This window comes from Leopardus geoffroyi, chromosome E1 (genome assembly GCF_018350155.1).
Source record: "Leopardus geoffroyi isolate Oge1 chromosome E1, O.geoffroyi_Oge1_pat1.0, whole genome shotgun sequence".
In the NCBI taxonomy this organism is placed as follows: domain Eukaryota; kingdom Metazoa; phylum Chordata; class Mammalia; order Carnivora; family Felidae; genus Leopardus; species Leopardus geoffroyi.
In genome coordinates this window covers 43,764,028-43,780,825 of record NC_059330.1, presented here as the reverse complement: position 1 = coordinate 43,780,825, position 16,798 = coordinate 43,764,028, and the positions used below count along the sequence as shown (strand labels likewise).

The window sequence follows — 16,798 nt, the reverse complement described above, 5'->3', positions numbered from 1 at the left end:
AGCTTACTTAGGAAAAAAAGTAGCAAAAATATTAGAGAACTTTGAATTATCTTAATTCATTAAGACCAAAATAATATAATTTCTCATTAAATTTTATTTGAGTACAGTGAACACACAATGTTATATTCGTTTCAGGTGTAGTGATTCTCTATACATTTTGCTATGCTCACCACAAACATAGCTATTTGTCACCATACAACAATATTACAATATCACTGACTATATTCCCTTTCCTGTGCCTTTTATTCCCATGACATAGTCATTACATTCCTGGAAACCTGTATCTCCTACTCCCCTTTACCCATTTTACCCATTATCCCCCCTTCTCTCTGGCCACCATCAGTTTGTTCCTGTATTTATAGGTCTGATTTTGCTTTTCTTTTTTTTATTTGTTTTTTAGATTCCACATATGAGTGCAATCATATGGTGTTTGTCTTTCTCAGTCTGACATATTTCACTTAGTATAATACTCTCTAGGTCCATCCATGTTGTTGCAAATGGCAAAAAAAAAAATCTCATTCTTTTCCATGGTTTTGTCAAATTCCATAATATACCACATCTTTATTCATTCACCTATTGATAGATAGTTGAGATACTTCCATATCATGGCTATTGTAAATAATGCTGCAATAAACATATAGGGGCACATATACCTTTTTGAATTAGTGTTTTTGTTCTCTTTGGGTAAATACCCAGTAGTGGAATTATTGGGTCAAATAGTATTTCTGTTTTTACTTTTTTTTTTTTTTTTATTTTTTTTATTTTTTTTTAAATTTTTTTTTTCAATGTTTATTTATTTTTGGGACAGAGAGAGACAGAGCATGAACAGGGGAGGGTCAGAGAGAGAGGGAGACACAGAATCGGAAACAGGCTCCAGGCTCTGAGCCATCAACCCAGAGCCTGATGCGGGGCTCGAACTCACGGACCGCAAGATCGTGACCTGGCTGAAGTCGGACGCTTAACCGACTGCGCCACCCAGGCGCCCCTCTGTTTTTACTTTTTGAGGAACCTCCATACTGTTTCCACATCAGCTGTACCAATTTACATTCCACCAACATTGCAGAAGGGCTTCTTTTTCTCCACGTCCTCGCCAGCACTTGTTACTTCTTATGTTTTTGATTTTAGTCATTCTGACATGTGTAAGGTGATATCTCATTGTTATTTTGATTTGCATTTCCCTGAGATTGGTGATGAATATCTTTTCGTGTGTCTGTTGGCCATCTGTATGTCTTCTTCAGAAAAACGTCTATTTAGGTCTTCTGCCCATGTTAAAATCTGGTTGTTTTCTAGTCATATTTTTGATTATTTGGTTAATGATTCTTTTCTTACGTGCCTGGAAGCGTCATTGGGCCAAGAACCATGTTTCCATTTTGCTACAAGTCCTAGCATTGTTTCTCCAGATCCTAGCACAATTTTGGCTTTCAGAAGCCCCTTATTAATAGCTAATTTAATAGCTAATATTATATGGTATTTACTGTGCTAGGCATTGTTTCAAATCTTTTATATTATTGACTTATATAATTGTGAATATTTGTGGAATTAAAGAATGACAATAAATCTGTCTTCTTATCTCATTAGCCTCATCTCTCATCACTTCTGCATTTGTATTTATTCTGTAGCCATATTACTTATTATAATTTAAATTGGTTCCATATCTTCCATGTGCTTTTGGTTCCATATATTTGCATGTGCTGTTTCCTTTCTGTATATTTTCTGTCAAACAAATTCACATTTTTCCCCCAAACTCAGCTCAAACATCACTCCTCAACCCATAATACTTTTCAGAGTTATAGGTTAGGTGAACTGTCTCAGTGCTTTATATCTGAGTGCTCGGTGCTCATATCTGGCACACATTTTTCTCATAGTACCAACTATATAATGTATTATAATTTTATTTACAGACATGACAAATTCAGTCCCTGTCTTCAAGGAATTTAAAGGAAACTCTTTGAGAGGGCTGAAATTTTCATTGTCGGTCTTCGTAGCTATAAAATAAATGTTAGTAAAAATGAATATAGGTCTAAAATGGTATTATGGTATTCTTTCCAACTGAAGGTTTACATCTGTTAGTATAATGCGACGATTTTCGGACTATGGAAACATACACGACAACTTCATTTTGGGGTTGAGAGAGAAATGGGGTGAGAAATGGTATTGACAAGAAATTGAAACTCCCAGTAATGATCACGTTTTATATTTTAAATTGGTGTGGTATCAACAGGACTACATTTGGTTGTATGGGTTGTGCTTGCACAAAGATGCCTGGTTGAGAGGGTACAAGTAGAGACTGAAATGCATTCTGCATTCCACTGTGCTGTCCAGGCTGGGACCACCAATGCTAGATTGCAGCTACCTAGAGGAAGGTATGCCTCTTTGTAATTGATACATAGAGAGGGGTGCCTTTTTTCAATTCACACAAAAGCACAATATAGACTGGTAGTGGCCCTGGAGATCAAGAGCTTTAATCTCAAATTTTAGCAATTTTTTTTTTTGTTTATTTCATCAGTTGATAGAAGTCTTTAGATCTACATGTAAAGGACGTTACTATTATTTAAGAAAGGGTCACAGCTTATTCAGTATTTAATGGATGAATGGATTCAGATAACCCATCATATTCTGCATATAATTTTTTGGTTTAATTTTTTCTTTTCTTAAATGTTTAGTTTTAAGAGAGAGAGAGAGAGAGAGAGAGAACAAGTGGAAGAGGGGCAGAGAGAGAGACACAGAATCTGAAGCAGGCTCTAGGCTCTGAGTTTTCAGCCCAGAGCCCAATGTGGGGCTTAAACCCAGGAACCATGAGATCATGACCTGAGCTGAAGTTGGATGACTAAGTGACTGAGCCACCTAGGCGCCCTTAATTTTTTTAAATGCTGCTTGAAATAAATAGGTTGTCAGTTACAAGTAGAAAATACTGGGGCGCCTGGGTGGCGCAGTCGGTTAAGCGTCCGACTTCAGCCAGGTCACGATCTCGCGGTCCATGAGTTCGAGCCCCGCGTCGGGCTCTGGGCTGATGGCATAGAGCCTGGAGCCTGTTTCCGATTCTGTGTCTCCCTCTCTCTCTGCCCCTCCCCCGTTCATGCTCTGTCTCTCTCTGTCCCAAAAATAAATAAACGTTGAAAAAAAAAAAAAAAAAGTAGAAAATACTTTGCTTTTTTCCTGCAGAGATTTTAGTTAAATATATATACTTAAATTGAGAGTTCACCTATAGTGGACTCTGGACAAACTATTTTGCATTTTTTAAAATAATAGTATCTTATATACATTTATTTATCTTTGTAGCATTTAAAGAAGCTGCTTATATCTTGACAAGTGTTGATAATGGCAAGATTGGCATACGTAACTTGGAGCATGCCCTGAAAAGTTTGAATGTTAATTTAGCTGAGGAGGACGTCAGTGAAGCCCTTAAATATTGTGACATCAGTGGTGAGCATTTTTTTGGCTTGAGATTCTGCTCATTTTTCCCTGTTTATAGGAACCCGTTTTAGAGTGTTTTATATGGAGGTAAAATGCTAAAGGCAGTCACGATGAGGCTTAGGTTGATATAAATTAAAGCCAAAATAGTCTGCTAATTTATTTAGTGACCATATATATCTGTTCATACTCTACATATGCTTATTTAGATAGTTAGCATTCATTTCTTGTAAGCATGGGTGGGAAAATACCATTATGTAATGAAGACATGACATCAGCAGCTTCATTTTGATCTGCAGTCTTTCTTCAGAGGAGACCCACTTTCACCTTTTCTTTTGCTTGTCCCATTCTGCTTTTTTAACCAAAGGAAATACCCAAAGTTTCATTACATCTCAGAAGAATAATTATTTAGTCTCGATCATTGTTTCCAAGCGGTCACATATTTATCTTTGTTTTCCATCTTTGACTTCATGTATTGTGTACTTGATCTCCTTTCCTATTTACATCCATTCTTAAGTGTCAAATCGCGTGGGAATACTTCTCGAAGCTGGTGAGTTTTACCAGTTTTAGGTGGCTTTTTATTTGGGGTTTATCTTAACCATCTTGTTTTTTCTATGGGAATCCCATGAGCATGTCTTAGGGTTTAAGAGTACCTCCCCAGCATTGTTTGGTTATTGCTTTTGCCATAGATTATTATTGACCTCAATCAATTTTTATGTTTTGACCTGGGGTTTTTCATATCATGAGAGTGGTATAAATTTAGACCCTAAGCCCACATGAGATGCAGGAGATTTTTCACAGGTGATCTTTTTTACCCACTGCCTCTCAAAATTGGGAAGATTTAGGTCACCTTGGTGTTTACATGGGCCAGTGAATATAATATTTTAATCTCCCTTTCACTGGATTGAAATTCTTTAAGCATCCCAGTTTCATTTGGTATCTAAATTCAAACTCTCCGTGTAGCAAGACCCAAGTTTTCTTTTATGAATATGCATGAACATTTAAATCAAGCACCTTGCTGCTTTTGGATCTAATATGTATCCCCAAATAGCTGTAGGCTTAGTATTCACTTGGTTTTCCCCCTCTGGATCTCTGTGCCCACTTAACGTTTTATTATTTCCTTTTCATACAACTTGTATAATGCATTTATAGAATAAAGTATTTCATACAGCATCTTTAGGAATTTGTAATCATTCCTGTGCTACCCAGCTTGCCATTTTGTTATAAGTTAAAGTCTATTCATTGTAGGTATAGCCCTATATTTTCTGCTGTGGTTACATTACTGCATTTTATTTCCTGTGTGTGCGTGTGTGTGTGTGTCCCAACAGTTAACATTGTCACCTCTGGCCTTAGACTGCCTTAGTTCAAATACAGCCTCGAGCACTTTCTGGCTCTTGTGACCTAGACAAGTTATTTAATTTCTCTTTGCTTTCATCTTTTAAGGATAGGCATATCAAGCATGTTATAGAATTCTTGTGCATATTTTAGTTAATAAATGTGAAGCATCATAAAAGGATACTTAGTATACATAAGGAACTCAAAGTTATTTTAAGTTCTTACTTTTGAGTAAGAAGTCAAAAAAGGTGAACTATTAATATCATTAACTGATCAATGGGTGTGGTTCCTGAAAGTATGAAAAATTACATTGAAATAGTTTCAGCCATTTGAGAGAGAAAATAAGGTAGAATGAGATTTTAGGTATTGTTAATCAGAGCCTTTATTTTGTGTACTGACTGAGTATCAGGGTTTTAATGACAATATGCTTGATTTTGATATTTCCAGATGATAATGAGGTGAATTTAAAAGATTTCTTTGAAAGAATTAAAGGAAGTCCACCTTTCAAAGAGTCCATAGGTAAGTGAATACTTCCAGTTTAAAGAAGTGACTGTAAAATAAAGATAATGAAATCACATTAAAAAAAATCACTAAATGGATTTCAAGTGTTTAATTTGTAGTGTCTATAGTTTCAAAAAGGATTTCAAGCAGCTTATGCGATATAAAAAAAAAAACAAGTGAAAATGGGGCAAAGTTATAAAGGAGGGAAAAGAAATAAAACAGGGTTGAAGAAGATACACAGTAAATACCTTTGCTGTTAATATAAAGTCCTTCCTCAAGAGGAGATAAATTTTTCTTCACTCAAGGAGTTCTGGATCTATGAATTAAATCAGGTGTGGAAATTGGGTGAGGGACCACTACCCTCTGTGCTGTCTCAAGTCAGGCCTTTGGAGTTTTCAGGTTTACCCAAATGGACTGGCCATTGATTTCACTTATAGAAATCTTAGCTTCATCTATCTAGTTTCTTTAAATGCTTGGGCCATTAATCCCTGTATCATTCTTACTACCATGTCATTTCTGTGGCCTAACCACATCATTTTGCCCCTGCTGCATAAAGACAATTGCTTGGTCTTTGTCCCCAAAGTTCCTCTCGTGCTCCTTGAAATTAGGGAAACCATTTCAACACCAGCATCTTTCCCTAAACCCCCATGTCTACAGAGAACACCTACCGAAGAACTCTCCACAAATGCAGACACCCCTGCCAACAATGTATTTCTAAATGCGTTGGGGAAACAAATGTCTTTTTTTCTTCACGTTTGAATATCTCTAAAATTAGAACACCTTTATAATCAATGGCATTATTTATCAAATGTACATTTTTACTGAGATATAAATCACATACCATAAAATCTCATCCTTTTAAGGTGTTCAATTCAGTGGTTTTTGGTATATTCACAAAGTTGTGCAACCATCACACTCTAATTCAGAGACATTTTCATCACGTCACTTATTTCCCCACTGTCCCCAGCCACTGACAACCACTAGTCTGCTTTCTATCTGTGTTGATTTTTGAACATCATATAACTAGAATCATATAATATGTGGCTTTTTGTGTCTGGCTTCTTTCATTTGGCATACTGTTTTTTTTTTTTTAATTTTTAATGTTTATTTTTGAGAGAGAGAGAGAGCAGGGGAGGGACAGAGAGAGAGGGAGACACAGAATCCGAAGCAGGCTCCAGGCTCTGAGCTGTCAGCACGATGTGGGGCTCGAACCCACGAAACCATGAGATCATGACCTGAGCTGAAGTTGGCCGCTCAACTGACTGAGCCACCCAGGCGCCCCAGCATACTGTTTTTAAGGTTCACCTGTATTATAACATAAATGAGTACTTTATTCCTTTTCGTGGTAGAATAATATTCTGTGGTTATACCACATTTTCTTTGGCCATTTATCAGTTCATAGACATTTGGGTTGTTTCCCTTTTTTGGCCACTAAGAATAATGCTGCTATGAACATGTGTACATTTTTTTGAGTACAGGTTTTTGTGTGGACGTACATTTACATTTCTCTCAGGTACCTACCTAGGAATGGAACTGCTGGGTCACGTGGTAACTTTACATTCAACTTGAGGAGCTGCTGGAACGTTTTCCGAAGCAGCTGCCCCATTTTACATTCCCAACAGCATTGTACATTTCTTTAAATCCTTGTCAGTACTTGTTACATTGTCTGTTTTTTTTTTATTCTAGCCTAGTCTCACAAGTATCTCACAAGTGGTTTTGTTTTGCATTTCCCTGATGGCTAATAACTTTGAACATCTTTACATGTGTTTACTGGCCATTTAGAGATATGTATCCTTTGCTTATTTTAAAATTGGGTTATTTGTCAAGTTGTTAGGGTTCTTATATCCTGGATACTATAGCTTTATCAGATAGATGATTTGCAAATCTTTTCTCCAATTTTATGGGTCTTTTCTCTTTCCTAGTGGTGTCCTTTGAAGCACAAACGTTTTTAAATTGGGTGAAATCCAGTTTATATTTTCTTTTGTCACTTCTTTTGATATCATGTCTAAACATAATCCAAGATCATTAAGATTTATACTAATGTTTTCTTCTAAGAATTTTATAGTTTTAGCCTTTTAATTTCAATCTTTGATTCATTTTGAGTTAATGTTTGTATGTGGTGTGAGATGGGAGTCCACTCTAATTCTTTTGCATGCAGATAGCCAGTTACCCCAGCATCATTGTTGACAAGATCATTCTTTTCCCCCTTAAATAAATGGTTTTGCCATCCTTGTAAAAAATCAATTGATCAGAAATGTATGGATTTATTTCTAGACTCCCAGTTCCATTCCATTGATTTTTATTTATTCTTATGCCACATGGTCTTAATCACTATAGCTTTGTAGTAAAGTAATAACCTAAACAGTAATTTTCAACCAGAACAGGGCATCAAATTTACCTATAAAGCTTGAGTTACCTGGTTCTACTTCTGACTATGATGGAGTAGCTTATGTGAAACCAACCCTCCTGCTGAGAACAACTAGTAAAATGTGGACTAAATTAAACAGCATCAACAACCACAACTGTTTTAAGGCATTGGAAAGTGACCAAGGCTGTCAAGATTTGTAGGGCTATAAGATAAATATAAACAGCACGACTTACAGAAACAGCACCTTCTTCTTCTTCTTATTTTGTCTCTGTAACATAACTTTAAGTGAAATAAGGCAATAAAGTTTTGATGTAAACTTCTTTGTAATGCTTCACAATTATTTCAGGGTCCACATATGAAGTATTATGTAGCTGTAGGCATAATGGCTGACCAGTTATATATGTCTATTTGAAAGGCACAGTAGTTAAGAGCATGGGCTTTGGAAATATCATGTCTGGATTTGAATCCTGGCCCTGCCACTTAATACCAGTATATTCTTTAGTAAATCACTTAATCTCACAAACCTCGGGGCGCCTGGGTGGCTCAGTTGGTTAAGCGCCCAACTTCAGCTCAGGTCATGATTTCGCGGTTAGTGAGTTTGAGCCCCACGTTGGAGTCTGTGCTGACAGCTCAGAACCCGGAGCCTGCTTCAGATTCTGCATCTTTGTCTCTCTCTGACCCTTCCCTGCTCATGGGTCTGTCTGTCTGTCTGTCTGTCTCTCTCTCTCAAAAATAAATAAACATTAAAAAATTTTTTTTTAAGTCTCACTAACCTCAATTCCTTCATCTGAAAACTGGGGATAATAATGCCTATCTTGGAATTATTATAGGTAATAATAGACTTAAATAGGTAAAGTAGAAGTACTCAGAAGAGTCTCCAGCACTTAGTGTTCAGTAACTGCGAGCTGTTATAATACACAATGGTTTTTAAAACTACTAGTAATTTCATGTAAAAATCTTTTATATAACTCAAGCCCATTAAGTGAAAGTGAACAATGTACTCTTATTTCTGCTGTTGAAGCATGTTTTTGCTCTTTTTTTTTTTTTCTCAGTTACACAGCTACTCTTCGTTACTGTTCAAATTCTCCAGAATGATCTAATTGATGTCTCTGACCTCGAGGCATTATTGATGAACAATGACTTTCATGCAGCTAATGTTTTACTTGATGAAGTATTAAGACATGGACCTGAACATGGTTAGTAGTCTGAATGCATCTAGTTGTAAAGGCCATCATCTACCAGTGGGGATGGGAGATGTATGGATGGGGTATACAGCAATGGAGGGCACCCTGGGGTGGGGGGGGGGCTGCAGTGAGATGACTGGTGAGCACCAGTGCCACCATAGTGTGCCAAGCCTCAGCTCTGTGAAACTGAACAGATGGGTGAGTCTGGGCCTACTTTATCCCTGTGGGTGGTGGTACTTGGGAGATGAGGTCACTTTGTGAACTGACTGGCACGGGCAGTATTCAATCAGAATGCCATGCACAGAGTACAACAGAGTCCGTGAGGCCCTTCGCCACGTGTTAACCCTTTGGAAGGTAAACTATGCTGATATCCAGGAATACCTCAGGGGGTGTTGCCTGTGGCATTGGCTCAGGGAAGCAGATGTTTATAAGTGTACAAAATAACTTCGTTATTTTAATGACTGGTATTGTTGAATATCATTTTTGCTATGTTTTCAAAAGAGTTGGGGAATATTCTTTACTTTCCTATTCTCTGTAAGAGATTTTTTCTTCCTCAAATGTTAAGCAGAACTCACAGGTGAAGCCTCATGGGCCTAGAGTTTTATTTATGGAAAAATTCTGTATTATTGATTTAATTTCTTAAATTGTATGGTATTACCAAGAAAATATTCTATTTTCCTGTCAATTTTGGCAGGCTGTGTCTTTATAGGAATTTGTCCATTTTATCTGACTTTTCAAATGTATTGGATAAAGTTGTCCTTGACATCTGCTTTTTATCTTTTTTGATTTCTGCTTCATCTGTAATGATACCTTCATTTTCATCCTCAATATTAGTGACTTAGAGCTTTTTTTTCCCCCACTCCACCTCCACAGAGTTTTTCTTTTCCTTTTTGTAAAATTGAGATATAATGGGCATATAATAACATTATGTAAGTTTAGGGTGTCCAATGTGTTGATTTGATACATTTATATATTGCAATATAATTATCACTGTAATGTTATCTAACACCTCTATCACATCACGTAATTATCACAATTTCTTTTTTTGTGGTGAGAACATTTAAGATCTAGTCTCTTAGCAACTTTCAATTATGTAATACAGTATTAGATCAGCACAGCATTAGATTTCCAGAATTTATTCATTTTAACTGCAAATTTGTACTTTTTAACAGTATCTCCCCAGTTCACTCCACCCCCTAAGTCCTTGGTAACCACCATTCTACTCTCTTTCTATGAGATCGGCTTTTTTAGATTCCACATATTAGTGATATATACAACATTTGTCTTTGGCTTATCTCCTCTAAGCATAAGGACTTCAAGATCCTACCATCTTGTTGCAAATGACAGGATTTCTCTCTTTCTCATGGCTGAAAAATATTCTGTTGTATATTTTCACACTACCTCTGTTTATTCATCTGTTGATGAGCACTTAGATTGTTTCCATATTTTAGCTATTGTGAATAATGCTGCAATAGACACAGGAGTATGTCTTCAAGATCCTGTTTTCGTTTCCTTTGAATATACACTTATAAGGGGAATTGATGGTTCATATTGTAGTTCTATTTTTAATTTTGAGGGGAATCTCTATACTATTGTCCATAGTGGCTGCACCAACTTACATTGCCACCAACAGTGTATGAGGGTTCCCTTTCTCCACATCATCACAAATCCTTATCTCCGGTCTTCTTGATGATAGCCATTCTAACAGGTTTGAGCAATATCTCATTGTGGTTAAGATTTGCATTTCCCTGATGGTTAGTGATGTTGACCACCTTTTCATGCACCTATTGGTCATTTGGATGTCTTCTTTGGGAAAATGCCTATTCTATTACTCTGCCCTTTTTAAAATAGTTCATTTGCTTGTTTGTTATTGAGCTGTGTGAATTCTTTGTTATATATTTTGGATAATAATCCTTTATCAGATACATGGTTTGCAAATATTTTTTCTCATTCTGTAGGTTGCCTTTTCATTTTGCCGATTGTTTCTTTTGCTGTACAAAAGTTTTTAAGTTGAATGTAGTTCTGGGGTGCCTGGGTGGCTCAGTTGGTTAAGCGTCCGACTACAGCCAGTTAAGCATTCGACTTCAGGTCTCGATCTCATGATTCTTGAGTTCAAGCACCATGTCAGGCTCTGTGCTGACAGCTTGGAGCTTGCTTCAGTTTCTGTGTCTCCCTCTCTCTCTGCCCCTCCCCTTCTCATGCTCTGTGTCTTTCTCTCTCACAAATAAATAAACATTAAAAAAAAGAAAAATCTTCCATTGGATCTAGTTCTACTTGTTGATTTCTGCTTTTGTTGTTTGTGCTTTTGGTGTTATGTCCAAAAAATCATTGCCAAGACCAATGTCTGAAAGCTGTTTCCTTATGTTTTCTTTACAGTATCAGATCTTACAATTAAATCTTTAATTTATTTTGAGGTAATTTGGGGGAGTATCCCAAGTGGTTATTCAGTTTCCCAACCCCATTTGTTGAAGAGACCATCCTTTCTCCATTGAATGTTCTTGGCTGCCTTGTCAAATATTAGTTGAGCATATGTGGGGTTTATTTCTGGGCTCTGTCACTTCTGCTGTAAACTTTTCTACTTTTTTTTTTTTTTTTTTTTTTTGCATTGGTTTGTTTTTTTTTCTTCCTTTTCTCTCTCCCTCTCCTTTTTTTTTTTTTTTTTTCCTTTTGGTTCTTTTCATGTCTATCCTTTATGTCCCTTACTATAGTTCGTCATATCCATTCTACCTTGTGTACCTTTACTTTACTTGAGTCTTTATTTTGGAGTTGACTTGGTCTTTCTATACAATCTATTTTCTGAGTTGTTGGCTCCCATCTCAAATCTTCCTTTATCCATTTCTATCCTGATTTGTTGAAAGAGTTGAGGGTGTTGGGTGGCACATTCAGTTTGGAGCTCTGTCTTCAGTTTCTACTGAAGTAAATGAAGTCCGTTTACTTTAATGGCACCTTTGGGGCAGAGGGTGGGAGGTGGGGGTAGTGAGCCTTCTGACATTTTGATACTGTTTGGTAGGGACTTCATCTTTAACTGCTTCTTTCTTTTCCTTCACCGCCGAATCCTATGCACTGAGTTCCACATCAAGATGCCATCTTTGGTCCTATGGATTTCTAAGCCTTTTTCTTAGATTTCTCCAGAGTAAATTTAGATGGTTACCATTATCCTAAAAGTAGTGTTTCTTTTTTTTATTATTTTATTTTTTTTAATTTTTTTTTTCAACGTTTATTTATTTTTGGGACAGAGAGAGACAGAGCATGAACGGGGGAGGGGCAGAGAGAGAGGGAGACACAGAATTGGAAACAGGCTCCAGGCTCTGAGCCATCAGCCCAGAGCCCGACGCGGGGCTCGAACTCACAGACCGCGAGATCGTGACCTGGCTGAAGTCGGACGCTTAACCGACTGCGCCACCCAGGCGCCCCAAAAGTAGTGTTTCTTAACCTTTAAAAAAAATATCACTCCCCTAAGGAGACTTTTTAGACATTTTTGTCTTTTTCACCATCCCACACGCTATGAATATTTAATGCCAAAAATAAATATTTGTTTATGTACTGTGGCCACAAACCATTGTAATGGCTAAGATTTTTTCCCCTCCAAGAACCCGTTTTCCTTCCTGAAAGCCTATCACCCTCAGTGAAAATGCATGTCCTAAAGGTATCTAGAACTTTAGTTTCTGCTTATACTGCTAAACCCTATTTTCTAGAATTTCACTTAGATGTTAACACATTTGTAAGGAATATTGGCCTATAGCCTCTTTGCCTGCCCACCATGTGTTTGTTTTGTTTTGCTTTTGTAGTTTTTGGACAAGTAGGAGCTACTGAAGGGTTTTATTCTGAGGAGTAATCAGATTTGTTTTTAAAGAGAAAGACCTCTCTTGCTGCATTGTTTAAAATAAATGGAGAGAAATGAGACTGATGCGATAGATTTTTAGCAATGCTATTGTAATAGCATAGGCATTAACTAATATAGTGATATATTTAAGAAGTATTTGGAAATAATTGAATAGAAATTGATAATCATATGTATGCAGAAGTTAAGGAAGAAGGAACAGTACAGGCTGACCCCCGGGGCTTTTCACCTTTGTTATAACTTGACTATTAACTGCTGACAGATTAATTCAGAAGCAGTAATTCCTTCAGCTACATTTTACTTTGCATTACAGAAAATGGCAAGATTACCTTTCAAGAATTTTTTATTAAGTTCTGTGATACATTGAACATGCCTAAAGCCTCAGGTGAGTTCCACTTAATATGTATCTACTGGCTCCGTGTGGAAGGACAGGCAGTGGTTTTCATGTTAAAACAACACAGGATTGGGGCATCTGCGTCACTCAGTTGGTTGAGCAACTGGCTCTTGACTTCAGCTCAGGTCATGATTCCAGGGTCATGGGCTCAACCTGCATCCATTCGCGCTGAGTATGAAGCCTGCTTAAGATTTCCTCTCTCCCTTCATCCTTCTCCCCAGCTTGTGCTCTCTCTCTCTCCCTAAAATAGTAAACAAACAAACAAACAAAATCTTTTAAAAAACACACAGGATTAGATAAAGTACAGGTAAGTAAGAAACAATATAAAGATAAAACAATATAGGGGCACCTTGGTGGCTCAGTTGTTTAAGCGTCAGACTTCGGCTCAGGTCATGATCTTGTGGTCTGTGAGTTGGAGCCCCCCATCAGGGTCTGTGCTGACAGCTCAGAGCCTGGAGCCTGCTTCGGATTCTGTATCTCCCTCCCTCACTGCTCCTCCCCCACTTGCACTTGGTTTCCCTGTCTCTCTCTTTCTCAAAAATAAACAAACATTAAATTTTTTTAAAGATAAAACAATACAGTATTAGTTTATATAACTTGTGTTTGAATTATATGGCAAAGACTGCTAAGTTTACCCCAAACTCAAAGTTATGGGTAGTTTTACTTTGATAGTGCTAGAAAAAATATTAGATTATATACTGTTCTCTGAGATTATTCACTAGGTATATCTGACCTGAATTTATTAGAATATTATAAACGATGAGAAAATAATTTTTAGAATGCAAATTGGTGCAGCCACTGTGGAAGACAATATGGAGTTTCCTCAAAAAGTTAAAAATAGAACTACCCTATGACCCAGCAATTTCACTACTAGGTATTTACACAAAAGGTACACAAATACTAATTTGAAGGGCCACATGCACCCTGATGTTTATAGCAGCATTGTCAACAATTGCCAAATTATGGAAAAAACCCAAATGTCCATGGACTGATAATGAATAAAGAAGTTATGGTGTATGTATATGTATATGTAATGGAATATTACTCAGCCATCAAAAGAATGAAATCTTGCCATTTGCAACAATGTGGATGGAACCAGACTGGATTATGCTAAGCGAGATAAGTCAGGCAGAGAAAGACAAATACCATATGATTTCACACATGTGGAATTTAAGAAACAAAACGGATGAACATAGGGGAAGGTGGGGGAAAGAGAGAAGCAAACCATATAAAGAGTCATAACTATAGTGAAAAAACTGAGGGTTGATGGAGGGAGATGGGCGGGGGATGGGCTAAAAGGATGATGGGTATTAAGGAGGGCATTTGTTACGTTGAACACTGGGTGTCATATGTAAGTGATGAATCACTAAATTCTACTGAAACCAATAGTACACTATATGTTAACTAACTAGAATTTAAAAAAAAATTTGAGGGGCGCCTGTGTGGCGCAGTCGGTTGAGCGTCCGACTTCAGCCAGGTCACGATCTCGCAGTCTGTGAGTTCGGGCCCCGCGTCGGGCTCTGGGCTGATGGCTCAGAGCCTGGAGCCTGTTTCCGATTCTGTGTCTCCCTCTCTCTCTGCCCCTCCCCCGTTCATGCTCTGTCTCTCTCTGTCCAAAAAATAAATAAACGTTGAAAAAAATAAATAAATAAAAATTTGAAAAATGAAAAGAAGACAACTTTAGAACTTTTGACCAACCTAGCAAAGTGGATTTTATACCTATCTTTTCTGTTTTTATGTATTCTCACCTACTCTCTTGACTATATTTTTGAGGAGCAAATTTATATTTATTGCAGTATAACTTGCATGTAGTAAAATTCACCTTTTTTTAGGTATATCGTTTTTTGAATTCTTAAAAATAATGTCATGTAACCATTACTAAACAGCATATAGACTGTATCACCACAGAAGTTTCTTTGTGTCCTTTTGTAGTCCATCCATTTCGCTAACCCTCATTCCTGGTGACCCCTGATCTATTCTTTGACTCTAAAGTTTTGCCTTTTCTAGGATGTCATGTAAATGGAATCATAACATACGAAGCTCATTTGAGTCTGGCTTCTTTCACATAGCATATTATACTTTACATTCATCAACTTTTTGCATGCAGTGTGTTTATTTTTATTGATGAGTATTATTCCATTACATGAATGTAATGTTTGTATATTTACCAATTGATAAACTATTGAAGTTTCCTGGGTTTTGGTGATTATGAGTGAAGCTTCTATAAATATTTATGTACAGGTATTTCTGTGGACATATATTTTCATTTCTCCTAGTTGAATACCTAGAAATGGGATTGCTGGGATATATGTTTAAATTGATAGAAACTGCCTAACATCAATTTATGATAGATAACATCCATTTCTGATTAAAAAAAACCTCTCAACAAAGTGTGTATAGAAGGAACATACCTCAGCTTAATGAAGGCCATATACGAAAGGCCACATATATGCTCAATGGGGAAAAACTGAAAGCTTTTCTTCTAAGATCAGGAACAAGACAAGGATGCCTATTCTTGCCAGTTTTTTTGTTTTGTTTTGTTTACTAAAATATAGTTTACATAAAATGTTATATTAGTTTCAGGCATACAACATAGTGATTCAATAATTCTATGTATTGCTCACTTCTCACCATGATAAGTGTAGTTATCATCTGTCACAATAAAATGTTATTACAGTGTTATTGACTATATTCCCTATGCCGTAATTTTTCTCACTATTTTTACTCAACTTGTATTCATAGTATTGGAAGTCCTACTGAGAACAATTAGGCAAGAAAAGGAAACAAAAGTCATCCAAATTGGAAAGAAAGAAGTAAAACTGTTACTATTTGCAGATAACACAATATTATATGTAGAAAACCCTAAAGGCCCTATTAAAAAAAACTGTTAGAACTAATAAACAAATTCAGTAAAGTTGCACAATATGAAATCAAATAGAAAAACCAGTTGCATTTCTATTTGCTAATAAACTATCAGAAAGAAATTAAGAAAACTATCCCATTACAATTGCATTGAAAATAATAAAATACCTAAGAATAAATTTAACCAAGGAGGTGAAAGACCTGTACACTGAAAACTATAAGACATTGAAGAAAGAAATTGAAGATGATGCAAATGAATGGAAAGATATTCCATGCTTTTGGAGTCAAAGAATTAATAATGTTAAAATGTCCATACTACCCAAAGCGATATACGGGCTCAATGCAATCCCTATCAAAATTCCAATGGCATTTTTCACACCTAGAACAAACAATCCTAAAATTTGTGTGGAGCCATAGAAAACCCTGATAGCCAAAGCAATCTTGAGAAAGAGCAAAGCTGGAGCCATCATACTTTCTGATTCCAAACTTTATTACAAAAGTATAGTAATCAAAACTCTATGGTATTGGCATAAAAACAGACATCAGTGGAACAGAACAGAGAGCTCAGAAATAAACCCTTGCATATACGGTCAATTCATTTATGACAAACGAGGCAAGAATATACAGTGGGGAAAGGACAGACTCTTCAATAAGTGGTGTTGGGAAAACTAGACAACCACATGCAAAAGAATGAAACTGGATTCCTATCTTAGTCTATGATTAAATACTTGCACTTGTAAGACCTGAAACCATAAAACTCCTGGAAGAGGGGTGCCTGGGTGACTCAGGTAAGTGTCTGGCTTGGCTCAGGTTCATGATCTCGCGGTCTGTGGGCATCGCGCTCTGTGCTGACAGCTCGGAGCCTGGAGCCTGCTTCGGATTCTGTGTCTCCCTCTCTCTCC

At 36.8% G+C, this 16,798-nt stretch overlaps 1 protein-coding gene across 1 annotated transcript in view; it reads left to right on the top strand.

Annotated features, from left to right (window-relative positions):
• EFCAB13 (EF-hand calcium binding domain 13) overlaps positions 1-16,798 on the top strand; it is a 132,744-nt gene that overhangs the window by 103,662 nt on the left and 12,284 nt on the right. The window contains 4 exon segments of the mRNA XM_045489278.1: positions 3,280-3,423; positions 5,194-5,265; positions 8,668-8,811; positions 12,954-13,025. Of these exon segments, the coding sequence (XP_045345234.1) occupies positions 3,280-3,423; positions 5,194-5,265; positions 8,668-8,811; positions 12,954-13,025 (432 nt within the window).